Source organism: Zalophus californianus, chromosome 16, assembly GCF_009762305.2.
Source record: "Zalophus californianus isolate mZalCal1 chromosome 16, mZalCal1.pri.v2, whole genome shotgun sequence".
NCBI classification, from domain to species: Eukaryota; Metazoa; Chordata; class Mammalia; order Carnivora; family Otariidae; genus Zalophus; species Zalophus californianus.
The window spans coordinates 28,732,954-28,750,623 of NC_045610.1; the positions used below are offsets into that span (position 1 = coordinate 28,732,954).

Consider the following 17,670-nt stretch of genomic DNA (forward strand, 5'->3'; position numbering starts at 1 on the left):
GTGAGCTGTAGAAGGAGGCTGATGGAGTAGCAAGGTGCGGGTGACAAGCACAGAAACAGCCCAGTGAGGAGAGGCGGGGTAGGGCTGGGGAGGGAAGGCAGGACCACGGTCCTCAGTGTGGAGTGTGGAGCTCACGCTGGAGACGGACCTGCTGAGCATCTCCCTCTGAGGAAACTGCAGAGTCGGGTCGCCCTGTCTGGGTTCTAACATCCAGTCCAGGGTTCCCATTCCGTCCAGTTGCGGTACTTGTCCACGCCAGAGGCAGGATGGAGTCACGACCCGTCGCTGGAGGAGGGCCAGGCCTGGGGCACTGCCATGGGAGGGGCAGCACTCACACCCAGAAATCCCGGCAGCTGCAATGGGAAGACCCGGCCTGGGACTCCAGCAGGGGAGGGTGCCTCACCATCCTGCCACAGCCGCCCCCAGCCACCACCTGCCCTCCAGCCTCTGTGGCCTCAGGAAGGCCGCTCAGTTGGGCACTGGGGGCACCAGGAGGTGAGCAGAAGGGAGTTCTGTGTTCCGTCCCCTCGTCTCTCCTGTCCCAGACCTCTGATCAAGGGCCATCCTCGTAGACGGGGACCAGCCTGTGGCCCAGCACTAGAGGACCCACTTGTACAGGATAACTTGTCTTGCTCTACTGCAAAAGGGTCCTCGCAGATACGGAGCCTCCCACGGAGTCTCTGGCAGAAGCAGCTACTGGGTAAACGAGATGGAAACGCCAGCTTAGACAGGCAAAGGCCACCAGCAGAAACCTCCGCCTTCCCAGGACGCACGCTTGCTATAAACGGCCCAGACCCATTTGTGAGAAGCACCGAGAGTCCCACAGGACATATAATCTTGACTCTATCTCCCCGGTCAGCAGGATTACTGTAGGGAGGAAGGAACAAATTGTTTACGGACCACCCCTCCTATGCCAGGCATGACCATGACACCCTCAGGTGTGTGTGTGCGTGTGTGCGCACGTACGCTAGCTCACGCACAGTATGCGTACACAGTGACATACACACATCATGCATATAAGGCACAGTGCCTGGCACACAGCGGTCCTCAGAGACCTCTCCATACCCTCATTAATCAACTCCTCATTTCCTCTGACTCGGTCTAATTAGCCCTGAAGTTACGACAGGAAAGGAAACGGAGGCTCCGAGGAAATGATCTGCCCAAGGTCACACAAGCTACGGTTCAGTCCTAGGTCTCCTGCTTCAAACCCCCTGTCCCCACCTCTGGGCCACTGGCCGCGCAGGTGCGGCCCTCACAGCCCTTCCTCACCGCCCTCTATCCGATTCGCTTGCTACTCCTTCCACAAGGCCATCCTCAGCCTAGTTCCAGAATTAATTTTATCTGCTGTTACCTCTGATTCATTAAAATCAGCAATGACAAAGTGAAGGAGGTTATAAACCAATACTGTCAGCACCTCCTAGTTAGCAGGCAGGGGCTAGGTGTGGACACAGAGATGAATTCAACAGGATGTGGCTCTCCCTCAGAGGGGCTCAGCATTTGGGCAAGGAGAGCAGAGGAGCTGGTCCCCAACACCCTCTGAGGCACGTGCCCCGTGACTGCAGCCTCCCACTCTGCCTCGATCTCAGGGCGAGGGCCTGTCCTTTCCACCAGCTCCTCGCTCTACATCTCTGTTCTGCTCACCAGCTGCCTGACTTCTCCGTGCCTCAATGTTCTCATCTGTAAAACAGAGTAACAGTGGTGCCTGCCCCCCAGGGCTGCACGGCGCTCATAAATTTAACCAGCTAATCTTGGGAGTGCTTGAGCTGGATAAAGTTGGTTGGGTCACTCTTTAATCTTTGCCACGGGAGCCTAGGTGCGCGTCCCTCAAGGTGCTCAAGCCGGTCCGCATCTGTGCTTCCGTCCCAAAGCCTGGGGAGCAGAGAGGAAGAAAGGGACTGCCAACCCCCCAGCCCAGCAGACTCTTGACAGGCTACCACGGATTTTCCCCCTACCACCCCACCTCCCGGCCGGGGAGGGCCCCGTCTTCCTGCTTTCATCAGTGAGGTGGGCAGAAGGAGCTTCGTGGGCTGCACTATTTGGGGAAAAAGCTGACGGTGGCAGTGGCAGCCACTCTCTGTTTCTGGGAACCTGCAAGGGCATTTCAAAGTGAAAAGAAATCTCCGCCTTCAGCAGGTGCCCAAACGCAGCCACAAGGCTGGGTGCTTACCCGAGGGTGGGCTTTGCCAGAGACTCTGCACCAAGCCCAACCTCATTTCTCCATTTAAAAGAGAGAGAAAGAAAAAAAAAGGGGGGGGGCAGCCTAGCATTAGCTCCCTACAATCTGCCTGCGAATTTGGGCAGGGCTGCTGGGTGCAGTCAAAGGAAGAACAGGCCCCAGAGAAGGGGTGCAGATTCTTCCAGGGGTCTCCATGCCCCCTGTGGACCCCCACCCCGTGGGCTGTGTGTAGGGAGCAGCACGTGTGGGACAGTCCAGAGGGGCTGGGCACCAAGATAATGAAGGCCCTCCGCCCTCCCCAGGCCCCCTGCAGTGACCTTCCCAGAGGACAGATGAAGGGTGAAGGAGCCAGAACTCAGGCAACCTCCCTGCCGGCCAAATTACTTCTGCCTAAAGAGCACCGTTCACCACCCAACAGCCCAGCCTCCCCATGCCCTCCTCCCTCAGCACGCAGATCCCTCCACCTGCAGGAACACAGCCCGTGCACAAACATGGGCGTGCCTGATGCAGGGGTGGGGGGCGCAGGACCTCCCTCTTGCTCGTAAACACGAGGTTCATTTATCAAGTGCCTCTCTGGCATTTCCTTTTTTGCTTTCATCCTGCTTGTTTAATATTGCATTTGACATTCTCATTTTATAAATGGTAACAGCAGCAGAATGGATGGCTAAAATTAGCTTACGAGTAAGGAGGATGCTGCAAATAGGGTGGTGAACACAGAAGCCTAGTTAAATCCACCCACATCACCCAGCCCCTGCCCCCCACTTTTGGGCTGGTTCCCGATCAGCTCTTAGTCGTCAGTCTCCAGGCTGCGGAGGAGTGGCCCGGGGGAGGGGATGCGTGCCCACTCCTGAAGCACCCCTGCCAGGTGGCAGTGCCCCATGCCAACCCTAGCTGGGGACTCCGTGGACCCATCTGGCCCAGCACCACAGCCCGAGAGGCCAACCCAGGGCTCTCCTGCTCTCTCATCCTCCTGCCCCTGCCGCCCCCAGAAGCCCCTGTTCTGGGGGCGAATTCCCCAGGTGTGCCCTGGGCTGAAGGTGGCAAGCCTGAGAGCTCACCAGGCTTTGCTTTTTGAAGTGGGGTTTTTGAAACTTCCCCCATGTAGGATTCAGCTGAAGGGCTGAACTGGCCTCCCTGGGACTAGGAAATCACGTCAGCGGGACCCCTTCTGCTCTGTTCTGCAGGATGTGCACCCACCTGCTCTCCTCGGGCCCACCTCCCAGCCAGAGCATGGTGAGTACTCACACCTCACACCCTCCTCCCTGCCCGGGTCTGCACCCCTGCATTTCACTGACTTGTCATCTGTCCAGGACCCCCTTCCCTTAGGATAACACATTTGTTCAGTAAAAGGATCCTAAGAATAATGATAGTGATGATGACTAACAATAACAGTAAAATGGCCTATTGCTTTGATAGAGCATGCTATGGCTGGTAAAGCCTGGTCCCAAGTCCTACCTCTCAGCAGTCTCTGAGAGAGGTGCCATCCTTACCTGTCTGACCGAGGGGGAGCCAAGCACAGGTGATGAGTAACCTGCGCAAGGTCACAAAGTCTAGCAATGAGGAGCCAGACGTACTAGGGGGCATTCAGCAGTGAGGGATTTGTAGCACTCTCTTCTGGGAAGGCCTCTCGGGTTGATAGCACCCATTCTGACCCTTCCGTCACTTCCCACCCACTCAGTGCTTGGGGTCCCCCTAAGAAGGAAGGCACTGCTACTTTCTGCAGGCTACTACCGCAAACCCCAGGATCTGTTTGGGGCACCGCTGACCCTCTCTGCCTCACGCCAGTAACATGCTCACTCTGTAGTGGACGTGGGTGAGCTTTAGCCTAAAAGCCTTTCCTTGGGTCCCTTGAGATAAGCACACTGCACCTGCTCTGAGCTACATCAGTATAGGCCAGGAGTTGAAACTGTGGCCCACAAGGCAAATCCAGCTGCTGCTTGTTTTTATAAATAAAGTTTTATGTGAACACAGCCACGTCCACCCACTTACTTATCATCAGTGGCTACGGTTTGCTCTATGATGGCAGAGTTGAGTAGTTGTGACAGAAACCTAGGGCCCTGAAAGCCTAAAATATTTATGTCTGGCCCTTTACAAAGTTTTGGGGCCCTTGGTTTAGGCCAAATGGAAGAAACTTGCGGGTATCAAGGGGGTTTTCAGGAGGGTGATTCCTTCAAGGCTACCAGATTATAGACCTTACGCCAGAGCGGTCCAAGAGCTCCCAGGGACAGGAACCAGACCAGGGCCTTCAATAAGCTTCAAAGGACAGTAGTCACCATCCTTCTCATCTCAGAGGAGGACACAGGCACAGATAGGTGGGGTATTCACCTGGGCACAGGACAACCAGTGATGGATATGGGATTCAGGCTCAGGTCCATGTCTTCTAAAGCCCTGAGTGCCTCTAAATGACCCAGGAGGTCCTGTTCTGGGGACAAGGACATGAGCATGTTATTTGGAGGATCCAGCTCATCACCCCAGTGGATGTGCCTCAAACATCTTCAATCAATGCTCTGAGATCCTTGTCAGAGGGGGAGGACATGCCAGCACCGGGGGTGCAGTGGGGGGGGGTCCCTGGCATGGACGGCTTGCTATGGCAGGGGTGCAGCGGGGGAAGTCTGGTGCCATGCACACAAAGGGAGTGTGGGGTGGGGCTGGGAGCAGCAGACCGGCCTGGGGACCCCATGCCAGGCTGGCTCATCCAGCTCCATGCTCCTGGGGTCTCAGCCCTCACTTCAGGTCCCTTCCTTCGATACTTGACGATTTATGACCGACGTACAACTCCCACACCATCTCTCATTAGCAGTGATCCTTGCCTGGAGCTTCCCAGACTTTAAATGTGCACAGGCATCACTAGGGACTTGTCAAAATGCAGATTCTGATTCACTAGCTCTGGGGGTGGGGACCGAGATTCTGCATTCCTAACGAGCTTGCAAAATGCTCAGGAAATTTCAAAAATCAGATCACCTCAATGGAGAAAGAAAAAGGACTATTTAAAGGAGTCCTATAGAAATCCTTATACAAAGCAAATAAAAACCCTATCTTCATCAGTCACACCAACCCAGGTTTTTCAGTTAGTGAGGTTTTGCCTAAGGTGGCAGCAGGGTGGAGTGGGAAGAACACTGGGTTGGAGCCAGAACACCACCGGTTCAAGTCTCAGCTCTGCCACTTAGAACTGTGGACGGTGGAAGTCCCTTTACTGCTCTGAGCTCGAGAGCCCGCTCTGTAAAACGGGGCGATGACCACGCGCACGTAAAGGCCAACATCCTGCTGTTGAGTCAGGGTCAGAGGAGGTGCCCTTGTTCGGGCACCCCTCAGACCGCACCCCAAGTTCTCCACCAGCGAGGCTCTCCCCGACTCCATCTGAGGTGGGGATGGAGCTGGGCCTCGGAGGAAACCCGGGCAGATGGGTGTCACTCCCACCTCCCTCCCCAGCGCTGCGAGCTGGCGGGAGGCTGTGCCGGCTGGCGGGGGGGGGGCGCTGCTTCAATCAGGGGCCTGCGCTGGGGCTCGCAGAGTGGCCAGAGAGGAGGCCCTCTCTGGAGAGTCACCAGGTGGCTCTGCAGGTGCATTTCTGTGTGTTTACTAGTAAGGAGACACGTTTGCGCCTCACAATGACCCGCGCCAAGATGGGGGGAGGGGCTGAGTCCTGGCTCTCCCGGCTTGGGCCCCGAGGTCAGGTGGCGGCCAGCTGCCCTCCTTACCTGTGGCTTACCTGCCTCTGGGGGAGAGGCCAGGAAATCTGTCATGGCCGACAGGGACGCCTTCTGCCCAAGCTTGGCCCTCCGCCCCAGCCAGGAATCTGGCCCCGAGTGAGCCCATCTCCTCTGCTCTCCTCTTAGGAGAACATGGGAATCCCATGGGCCACGACACAGCCGACTGGGGGAGGGGGGTGGTCAGTGGTCTTGGAAGGCTGTGGCCCAGTGAGATGACCTTTCAAGTCCCTTTCAGCCTGGAGGGGGTGCTGGCGTCCTGGGTACAAACGTGAGCTCTGGGCTTGAACTCTGGTGCTGCCTCTTGCTGAATGTCTGGCCCTGGGCAAATTGCTTAAGTTCTCTCTTTGCCTCACTTGCTTATCAGTAAAATGGGGGACAATAATCAGTACCTACATCAGAGCGTGTGTGATAGAAGAAAGAGATGCATACAGCGAGCTCTCAGCAGAGTATGTAGTTGGCACTAAAAAATGTGAACTATTCGTGAGATCTCTGTAGGAGGGTGTCAGGGGGGGTCTTTTGTGGCCCTCCCCCCTGCTGCCACCAACACCATGGAGGTGACCTCCTTAAGGGACGTTCTGTATGGGAACGGGGGCAGGGCCGCGGTGATCCCAGCTTCCTGAGGGCAGCTACCCAGAGCCCCGGCAGGCAGAAGGGCTGGTGTCTGCTGCAGGCTCTCTTGGACGCCGGGGAAGGGCCCTCTTTTTTTTTTTTTTAAACACCCAAGAGATTCACCAACCAAATTAGATGGGAAATAGCTTTGGGAATTATGATGTGCCTCCCTGTCACATGGTCCCTCACGTAATCCTTTATTCATTCCACAATTATTTACCCAGGGCCCACTGAGTGCCAGCCAGAGGAGTACTGGATTAAGACGGAGAAGATTTGGATTCAAGTCCTATCTTCGTGACTCATCGGGGGGGCCAGACCTTTCTTATCTGTGAATACGAGAAAATGGTCGCTCCAGGCACATTTGGGGGCAGCACAGTAATCTGTCCCTGTAGAATTCACGAGATTGCCAAGCTTCCAGGAGACTGGTCTTTACAGCTTCGCAAGCAGTCCAGTTTACAAACACTCCCCCAGACCTTCTAACAACCGTCCGGGTTTCTGCTTGGCAGTCTCTGCGTTCTCAGAGTCTTTCCAATTCTTCATTTGAATTCTGTCCATAGCACAGTTTAAATCCATTTCCTTTTCTGTGGGCCTCAGAAGTTGAAACCAGTATCGCAGAATCCTCAGCAATTCCGGCTTTTTCAGAGGAGGACAGCGTGCTGGAGAGGCCCTTTCCGTGACGACGACACGGCCGACGGCAAGAGCTCACGGTTTTCAAGCTCATGGTTATCAAGGTGCTCGGCCTTTGCTGCTGGTACCTCCCCCTGAGGCCCAGGGACCCCACCAGGTGGCCACCACGGGCCCCATTATCCTGGAGCTTGGCGAGGCCTGGTGACCTTCCAATGGTCTCTTCCAGTACCTGGAATTTCCCCTTCAGAGCTGGTGTTGACACCAGATGATGACAAAACATCAGGGCGGGGCACATACAAGGACACCTCCAAAGCCTGTGTGTGATCCTCACCCCTCCGTGCTCACCCCTCCTTCTTGTCTACTTCCATTGTTGCTATGCCCTTAAAGAACAAGTACCAGCCCCCGATTCAAAAGAAATCAGAAACCCTGCCACTATGAACACAGTTACCTGCACGCACCCCTGTCAGCCTCCAGCTGGTGGAAAAGAAGGTGACAACTGTGAAATAACTAGGGACCAATGGCCACAAACCTCTCTGGCTTCAAGCCAGCCCATCCATGGGTTATTATCTTTCTGGGGCTGAAACTCTACCTTCTGATGGTTCCCCCTATGTCATCTGGGGATTCACCCTTGCAGCCCCCAAGCTCAAAACAACGTTCTGTGTTGTTCATCCAGCAGCCTGGAAGCTCAAGACCTAGGTTACTTTACTGCCTGGGGAGCCCTGGGGCAGATTCTCCTGAGCCTCAGTTTCCCCACTGGACCACCGAGGAGAATAAAGCTCTTTGTCACTTGTGCTTAAGGCTTGTGTCAAAGCCAGTCTGTAGCGAAGGGCCGCACGTATGGATTCGAGTCCGCACACAGCAGTCTCTTGCCCGTCTGCACTGGGCCTTCCTGATGAACCGTCAGGTCCTGGCAGGACGGGAATGGTGTCTGCCGGTGCTCTCAGAGGCCTCTTTCACTCTCCAATGCCCAGGCAGTCCTCAGTGCAGCCTGTCAGCCGCACGCCTGGCTAGGAGAAGCAAGGCCTCCGGGCGCTGCGCTTACATTTCCTTTTAAGCCCCCTGTCTCCCTAGTTTTAAAAATAGCAAGTAGCAATCTACCAAAAGAGAGAAGTACCAACTGGAAGGCACTGAGTTGGGGGGTGGGGGGGGGCAGGGGAGGGACGGTGTACAGTGCAGAGAATGCCGATGAAGGGGTCCTGCGTTATTCCTACACACTTATCTCCCTGGTACCATTTTAATGCCTGAGCTGACACCTCCAACCTACAGTATGCAAAGAAACAGCATTTTCATTTCAGATGCATATGATGGCTAGGAACAATATGAACAATATTATTTTAGTGTCCTGGGAAAAAATTAGCAAGTCAAATATTGAATCAGGCCTGTAGCACCACATGCTAAGCAGACTGCTTTGATCTTATCCCCACTAAAAGCTCTATTATTGAATTTAAAGTCAGTGAACACGTATCGGACCGATATACAATGCACATATGAACGCATGTTTCAGAAGCTGGGACTGTTTTGACTAAAGGGAGAAAATACCAAAGTTACAGCTACAATTGAAACACAAATTTGCCCTCCCTTTCTCATAGGGCTGGAGGCTCTGCAGGCCAACCAAAATATTTTGGCCCAAAGGGCCTGCTGATGGCTCCAGAAACACCTGCTGAGCTCCGATATTTTTGGAACCAACAAGGAAGGGGTTTCTCTCCCACTGACTCAATTTGAAGGAAGTGGAGACCTCCAGCAAGCCAATGTGTGTGCTGTGTTCATGGTATGGCGCCCTCTGGTGGCCACTTCTCTGGGAGGCCTACCTGGCTCCCCCAGCTTGCAATGATCCAACCTCCTCCCTGTTGAGGGGGTCTTTCCAGAAAAAGGAGCTTTCAAGAGCCAAATGGGGGGATGGAAGAGGGTGCTCATGCGGGTAAAACCAGCTAGTTGATCGGAAGGGGAAAATGAGAATGTTAATTACCCAGCAGGGCCCAAACGCAGAATGAATTTGGGTGGTAACCTTCCTACCTAGGAGATAGCCCTCAAAAAGCCAAACCAAGCAGCAAACTCGTGTCCTAAGCCGCAGGTCAGCGAATTATAACACCCAGGCCAAATGTGGTTCCCCTGCCGGCTTTCGTACATGTACAGCCCAAGAGTCAAGAATGGTTTCTGTACTTTCAAATGGTAAAAATATAAATAGATAGATATTTTGCGACATGAGAATTACATGAGATTTCAGTGTCAGCGTCCATAAACACAGCTTTATGGAACCACAGCCGTATTTGCGCGGGATTGTCTGCACACGCTTCCGCCGTGGCTTTGAGAGGCTGTGATCGTTGGCCGCGCGGCCTGCGAAGCTGAGAATATTTACGACTCGGCCCTTCCCTGAGAGTCTGTCAACGCTTGCCATCCACAGGACTGAACCCTTAGAGTCTCGTCCCGGTGCCCACCCTGCCCAGCCTCTCGCTTGCTGACGCGGGCTTTCAAAGTCTGCAAGACAAAGCTGTGCACACCGAGGGGAGGGGAGGCATTGCATGCACCGCAGCGCGACCCCTACAAACTTACCATTTTATTATTGATTTCATGGAAATGAATCTCACAGACTTTCTCCACAACATCTTCATTCTCAAACGTGACAAAGCCAAACCCTACAGGAAAAAGGAAAACAAAAAAACAAAAAAACAAAAAACAAAAAACAGAGGGGGTGGTGAGTTCAGTTCTGGCCGGCCACATGTTTTTCTTTGATGTCCTGCAGCAGTGACAGGCTCCTGATCTAAGGGTAGGGGGCCGGATCCCTGGGAAGAGCCTCCAGGTTGAGGCAATGATTTCTAATTTGTACCGAGCACCCTTCCAACAGTGAGGAAAAGTTAATGATTTCACCCACATGCGGTGGGCGCTGTGTGGCTTACATTGGCCCCGAAGCAAACAAGAAATTTACTTGTCTGTTATTTACAAGGGTCAGAGCCCCGCGGCTCTCTGCGCGGAGGCAGGCGGGTGGGCCATCCCGAGCGGCGGCGGGGATCACCGCAGGGCCACGCGTGCCCTTTCCGCGCTGGAATGGCCAGCCCTCGGGGTCGGCCTCCAGACGGAGGCGGTTATTTGTCCTTTTCTTCCTGAATTACTTCCTCTAATACCTCATCAGGACATCCTGAGGCCTGGAAGAAACTATTAAAAGTTTCAGGCCTCTGTTCTACGCAGGCCTCCTTTTTCTACCGCTGCTTCCAAAGCGCTGCAGATCTGGGGCAGTTTAAGACTGTTTGATGCCTGCTGTCAGCCCGTCAGCCATCCACTGTATTTACTCGGCTGGAGACCGGCTTTGCTAGACAAGCTGTACTGAAGAATTTTGGCAGGCGACCGCTGCTCAGCATCCTGAGTTGCTCTCGCTACCCTCCCGCCCCTCGCTTTCTTCTCCTCCCGCCTGGGATGGAGTTCCAGGATGCTGCCCCATCTGTGACCCTACTCAGTAAGCACTGCTTTAACACACGGACCCACTCACAGGACGGTACGAACGCCACGAGGGAACACACATGCAGCATGTGCAGATAGCCCAATGGGGAGGCAGCAGACTGGACTCTGCACTGATGAACTTATGTGGCATCCTGGGAAGCGCCTTCCCCACTCTGCGCCTCGAGCTTTGCACCTGCGGATTATGGTGGTGAGACTGACCACCCCTCAGGTCGCAGCCCCAATCGGGATTTGCAAGGCTCTCTGCTATGAACTAAAGGTTGTGTTCCCCCCCCACCCCTAATTCATATGTTGAAATCCTAACCCAATGTGATGGTGTCAGGAGGTGGGGCCTTGGGGAGGCGAGTAGGTCATGGGGGTGGCGGCCTCCTGCATGGGATTAGTGCCCTCAGGAAAGACACCAGAGCGAGCGTGCTTTCTCTCTCCTCTTTCTGCTGTGTGAGGACACAATGAAAAGGTGACCATTCTACATGGGAAGGGGGCCTTCACCGAAACCCCGACCATACTGGCACCCTGACCTTGGACTTCCAGCCTCTGGAATGGTGAGAAATACATTCCTGTTGTTGATAAGGCTCCCAGTCTGTTGTCCTTTGTAATAGTAGCTCAAATTGACCAAGACGCTACTGTCCCCAAAGACATGAACCTGGTCCCATGCAAACCTGGGCCCAACTAGGAACACGAAAATCAGAATGGCTACTTTGTATTAGGATAGCATTCCCCGTCAATGAGTAAAAAAAACAAAAAACAAAAAACAAAAAAACAACATACAGGTGTTTCCTCTTCGCGCTTCTGTGTCAAGTTTGGGTCCTGGAAACCCAGGGTGGAGAGACAATCTCTCCGGTCCCTTCCATGTCTCTCCCCTCTGGCTCTCCCACCACCGTCTCTGAGGAACATCAGAGAACAGGCAGCTGATACCCTGAACTCCTCCATCATTGCTCCTGCAGGTCTAGAACACTCCTAGGGAGAGGAATGGAAATGGCCACTTGCTACTCTCAATTTCCAGCAAAACAGAGGGCTGGGACCAGCACACAAAGGGCAGCCACAGTCTTCATTAGGATATGTGCTTTATTACCACACACCAAATAGGGGGCCCAACAACACCATCCCCCAGGTTCCCTCTGTCTGGGCATCTCCTTCTCCTTGGCCCTTGGGGCCATCGACTATGTGCAGAGCTGTAGGAGAGCCACACCCAGAGGCTGTCTCCACATTGTTTCTCTTTGGGCCTTGGCGTGCTGGCTCCCTATGCCCTCTTCAAAGGAGTGTGAAAACCATCAGGTAAGCCTCTCACCCAAGCAGGCACCCCATCAGCACACAGGGGACCTGCATCACTTTGGTTAATCCCCTCCCTTCTGCCCACCATCCTAGAGCCCAGATCCTAGGGGCCCCTCAAGAAGGGATTAAGATGGGGTCTTTGTCTGGTTTTGGGATCAAGGTAATGGTGGCCTCATAAAATGAGTTTGGAAGTTTTCCTTCCATTTCTATTTTTTGGAACAGTTTCAGAAAAATAGGTATTAATTCTTCTTTAAATGTTTGGTAGAATTCCCCTGGGAAGCCATCTGGCCCTGGGCTTTTGTTGGGAGATTTTTGATGCCTGCTTCAATTTCCTTAGTGGTTATAGGTCTGTTCAGGTTTTCTATTTCTTCCTGGTTCAGTTTTGGTAGCTGATACATCTCTAGGAATGCATCCATTTCTTCCAGGTTATCTAATTTGCTGGCATAGAGTTGCTCATATGTTCTTATAATTGTTTGTATTTCTTTGGTGTTGGTTGTGACCTCTCCTCTTTCATTCATGATTTTATTTATTTGGGTCATTTCTCTCTCTCTCTCTTTTTTTTTTTTTTAAGTCTGGTCAGGGGTTTATCAATCCTATTAATTCTTTCAAAGAACCAGCTCCTAGTTTTGTTGATCTGTTCTACTGTTCTTTTGGTTTCTATTTCATTGATTTCTGCTCTGATCTTTATTATTTCTCTTCTCCTGCTGTTCTTTCTCCAGCTCCTCTAGGTGTAGGGTTAGGTTGTGCATTTGAGACCTTTCTTGTTTCTTGAGAAAGGCTTGTATTGCTATATACTTCCCTCTTAGCACTGCCTTTGCTGCATCCCAAAGATTTTGAACAGTTGTGTTTTCATTTCCATTTGCAAATGATGTATCAGATAAAGGGCTAGTATCCAAAATCTATAAAGAATTTATCAAACTCAACACTCAAAGAACCAATGATCCAATCAAGAAATGGGCAGAAGACATGAACAGACATTTTTCCAAAGATGACATCCAAATGGCCAACAGATACGTGAAAAAGTGCTCAACATCGCTCAACATCAGGGAAATCCAAATCAAAACCTCAATGAGATACCACCTCACACCCGTCAGAATGGCTAAAATTAACAAGTCAGGAAACGACAGATGTTGGCGGGGATGTGGAGAAAGGGGAACCCTCTGACACTGTTGGTGGGAATGCAAGCTGGTGCAGCCACTCTGGAAAACAGTATGGAGGTTCCTCAAACAGTTGAAAATAGAGCTACCCTACGACCCAGCAATTGCACTACTGGGTATTTACCCCAAAGATACAAATGTAGGGATCCGAAGGGGTACGTGCACCCCGATGTTTATAGCGGCAATGTCCACAATAGCCAAACTGTGGAAAGAGCCAAGATGTCCATCGACAGATGAATGAAGAAGATGTGGTATATATACACAATGGAATATTAGGCAGCCATCAAAAAGAATGAAATCTTGCCATTTGCAATGACGTGGTTGGAACTGGAGGGGGTTATGCTGAGTGAAATAAGTCAATCAGAGGAAGACATGTATCATATGACCTCACTGATATGAGGAATTCTTAATCTAGGAAACAAACTGAGGGTTGCTGGAGCAGTGGGGGGGTGGGAGGGATGGGGTGGCTGGGTGATAGACATTGGGGAGGGTATGTGCTATGGTGAGCACTGTGAATTGTGCAAGACTGTTGAATCACAGATCTGTACCTCTGAAACAAATAATGCAATATATGTTAAGAAAAAAAAAAGAAGAAGAAGAAGATAGCAGGAAGGGAAGAATGAAGGGGGGGAAATCGGTGGGGGAGACGAACCATGAGAGACTATGGACTCTGAGAAACAAACTGAGGGTTCTAGAGGGGAGGGGGGTGGGGGGATGGGTTAGCCTGGTGATGGGTACTAAAGAGGGCACGTTCTGCATGGAGCACTGGGTGTTATGCACAAACAATGAATCATGGAACACTACAGCAAAAACTAATGATGTAATGTATGGTGACTAACATAAAAAAAAACCAAAAACCTCCCCCCCCCCAAAAAAAGGGATTAAGATACAGTGCCCTTTAAAAGGTCCTCAGGGGAGGGAGGGGCAGCACGGCTGAGGATGGGGGGTGGGAATCTGCCAGCAGGGCTTCAAGGACAGCAGCAGGGCTGGGGCCTCATTCACTCCGGGTCCCAGGATGCACAGAGCCCCTAACACACAGAGAGGGCTGAGTGGCTAGTGGCTGGTGGGGTCTGAGTATCTTGCTAATCCATCTGCACCACTGCCTCCCCTCAAGACTGACTCGGCCCTTCTTTCTGCATTTACAGGTTCCCACCCTGCTAGGCATCCTGGAGAACCCAAGAGATCAGCAAGACAATGTCCCCTTTCTGAAGCAATTGGCTCCCCGAGTGGCCCAAGTCAGAGGTTCCCATTCAAGGACAGCGTCTGGGCCATACAGACCCCGCCCCGCCCTTCCCTCCGGCCTGCGGGTCGTCACCCTGAGATTCTGTTGTCTCTGAAGGTCACCTCTCTAGCCTGTATCTAAACCCAGTTAACGCATCCTAAACACATCCTAACCTATCCCTAAACAAGCCTGGACATGCTGGTACTCAGGGGAAACCTTACTGCTAACTAGGATGAGTGTAATGAGTTTAACAGTAGCCCCCAAACGCGGAGTCCCCATCCCAACCCCCGGACCGGATGAATGTGACCTTGTTTGGAAAAAGCATTTTTGCAAACGTAATGAAGTTAAGGATCTCAAGAATGAGTGCGGGCCCGGATCCAATGACAGGTGTTCTTAGGAGAGAAAGGAGGGGGGAAACTTGAAACCTAGAGGACAGAGCGGGGAGAGGACAGAGAGGGCCACAGCCACTAGCCCACTAGCCGAGGAACACCGGAGCCACCAGGAGAGCTGCAAGTGGCAAGGGAAGTGTCCCCGAGAACGTGCAGAGGGAGCGTGGCCCTGCGGACACCTTGTTTTTGGACGTCCAGCTTCCAGAACTGTGAGAACACAAGTTTCTGTTGTTTGAAGCCACCCACCCAGTTTTTGGTAATTTGTAACTGCAGCCCCGGGAAACGAGTACAGCAAGGTTACGGGGTTTCAGTCGTTCCCCCACGGACAGGTCACACATGACCTCCCCCAGCCAGGCCAAGCGTGTGCTCTGGTTAGAAGGCAGGAGAGCGTGGACAAATGAACCCAACCCGTCCGTGCCATCGGGAAATAACAGGAAGTCAGTGCCAGTCAAGGGCACCGCTCCATGAGCCAGAGGACAGCCTGGCTGAGAGCCAGCTTGCTGCTGAGCACAGGTCCTTAATCCTGGAACAGTGCCCAGGGTAAGTCAAGTCACCGTGGGGGTCACGAGTCGAGATGACCACCATGAAAGCTTTCCTGGGGCAGCCCACACCTTCCTGGTCTACTCTGCAAATCACTGTCTGAACTCCAGGCCCAGGATCATGCAGGACCCCCCGCTGCCCCAGTTTCTCAGTCCGTGCCACGGCTCCGAGCTGGGAGCAGGTGTGACAGAGCTAGGAGACAGGAATCCAAATGCAGACTGTGCACCGGGAAGGGTGGGGGCAGGACTCGCTGCATCGTTTTGAATTCTGACTCTGATATTCTCCCTGCTGGTCCCTTCCCCTAACCTCACAGGACTCAAAATTTGAGTATCACAAAAAATGATTTTCCTGATCAAAGGAGAGAGGCTGGATCTCAAACCTATGTACCTTGGATGCATAACAATTCAGCGATGTCAAGACTCGTTTGCAGTATTTTAAAGATCTATACCCATTTCAACAGCCCTGTTTGGCCCGAATAGAGAAAACAAACTTGACTGTGTCTAAAATATTTATGTATTCCGTTTGAGAAAGCAAAGAAACCATGAAACACTTAATTATCAATAAATGTTATTCCTTAACATATAATCATTTTTCCCTCAGAGGTGCATTATCATTTACAATGAATTAGTAACTCAGTGGAGAACCACCCCCAAATAAATTAAACCGAGGAGTGAAAGACAACTGGGTCAGAAATTTGGGAAGGAGAGGGTGGTGGGTGAGAAAAATCCTTTTTGGCATCAAAGTCTCCCTTTTTTGAAATTAATTTTTTTTAATTGGGTAAAATGTACATAACATAAAATTTACCATTGCAACCATTTTTTTTTTTTTTTTTTTTTTTTTTAGTGTACACTTCAGCAACAGTAAGGACATTCATGATGTTGTATAATGATCACACTATCCATTTCCAGAACTTCTTTTTACCATCTTGAGCTGAGATTCTGTACCTAGCAAGCCACAGCTCCCCATTCCTCCCTCCCTCAGCCCCTGGTAACCTAGTTCTACTTTCTGTCTCTAGGAATTTGCCTCCTCTAGGCACCTCATGTAAGTCGAATCCTACAGTATTTGTCCTTTTGTGTCCGGTTTATTTCACTCAGCACAATATTTTCCAGGCATTGTAGTCTTTTGAATGGCCTGCTGGACATACAGATTCTACCTGAAACTCAGGAAGTCTGATTCTTCCTGAGAAGGGGCAGGAAGGACTGATTATTTCCCTTCCATTTTCCCAAAGGAGAGCCCTGCAGAGAATCAGAAATGGAGCCTCATGAACGTGCACCAAACGGAGGTGTAACGGCCAGGTAAAAGAAACACATGGTTATCCTCACTCAAAAAAAAGGAAGGACCAAATAATGAGCTGTGTGCTCCTAGAGAGTCCCATGACCTCTCTGGACCTTTAAAAGCAGGCAGAACCTAAGGGATGCATGGGCGGGGGTGGGGATGGGGAGGTGTACTGCTCTGGTCCCCGACAAGGCAGGGGCTGTGACCATGGTGAGTCTACGAGGGCTCACACTCCATCGGGGCCCCCTGGGGGTGCCCCTGTGATCACCCCCTGCTCGGGCTCTCATCTCCCTTGATCTTAAGGAGGCCTCACCTTGAAGCCAAAGAACTCTGTAGGTATTTAAAGTCACTCAAGCTGCCATTCAGAACGAAGAGGAACCCTAGGGACTGACAACTGGGGGGGGGGCAAAATTTGAGGACAACAGGCTAGTTCACCAAAGAAACCCTCCCACCTGTCATCAGCAAAACGACACCTCCCCAGCCTCTCACGAAGCCCCCACCTTAATGGTACCCCTCATTTTAGAGGGGCCTCCAGGAGTCAGCAAAACTGGCACAAAGAGGGTGGTGGGAAGATGAAACCCCAAATAGAAAGGGTTTAAGAACGGACATAAACAGGAGAGGAGTTGACAGGGAGCATTTAAAAATGAAAACTCTACAGCATTCTCCTGAAAGAAGCTATTATTGGAAACTAACAAGTAAGCTCTATTTAAGAGATAAGCATTTAACAGTCAAACCTTTTTTCCCTCTTTTATTCAAATGAACAAAACTGAATATTCATCTGAATAATACAAAGCTATAAAACACACACACACAGAAGAAGAGAATAGAAATCTGAAAATAAGACACCTCAAAATTAAAATGACCTACTGCAGACACAGGCACTGAGGAACATCCGAGAGTTGACTTAAAAGAATTCTTTTTTAGGTCAGGGAGGGAAAGATGGGAAGGGCCGCCTCCTCACCTCAAAAATAATTTTCTTCTCTTATCATATAGGTCAATGAACACCAATAGGCAATCGCGTGGTACCTAATGCATCTTCAGTGAAAATCACTGCAAGTCATGAGTTAACACACTTGGTTAACGGGGGAAAAAACAATGGAGAAACTCCCCTCCCCCTGACTATTGAATTTACTCAGAGAATCCCATGAGGAGTTTAAGGTATGTGTACACAAGTCTATTTATAACTCTCGCAACCTCCCTCTCTCACTAATAGCCCAGTGTTGGAGGAAGTGGTAGTATCCGC

General features: G+C 51.6%; 1 protein-coding gene across 7 annotated transcripts in view; it reads right to left on the reverse strand.

The window, feature by feature from the left end:
- MSI2 (musashi RNA binding protein 2) overlaps positions 1 to 17,670 on the reverse strand; it is a 391,573-nt gene that overhangs the window by 70,550 nt on the left and 303,353 nt on the right. For all 7 annotated transcript variants that reach the window (XM_027624505.2, XM_027624504.2, XM_027624507.2 and 4 more), the window contains exon 8: positions 9,673 to 9,755. In XM_027624505.2, coding sequence (XP_027480306.1) covers positions 9,673 to 9,755 — 83 coding nt within the window. The remainder of the gene's footprint in view (positions 1 to 9,672; positions 9,756 to 17,670) is intronic.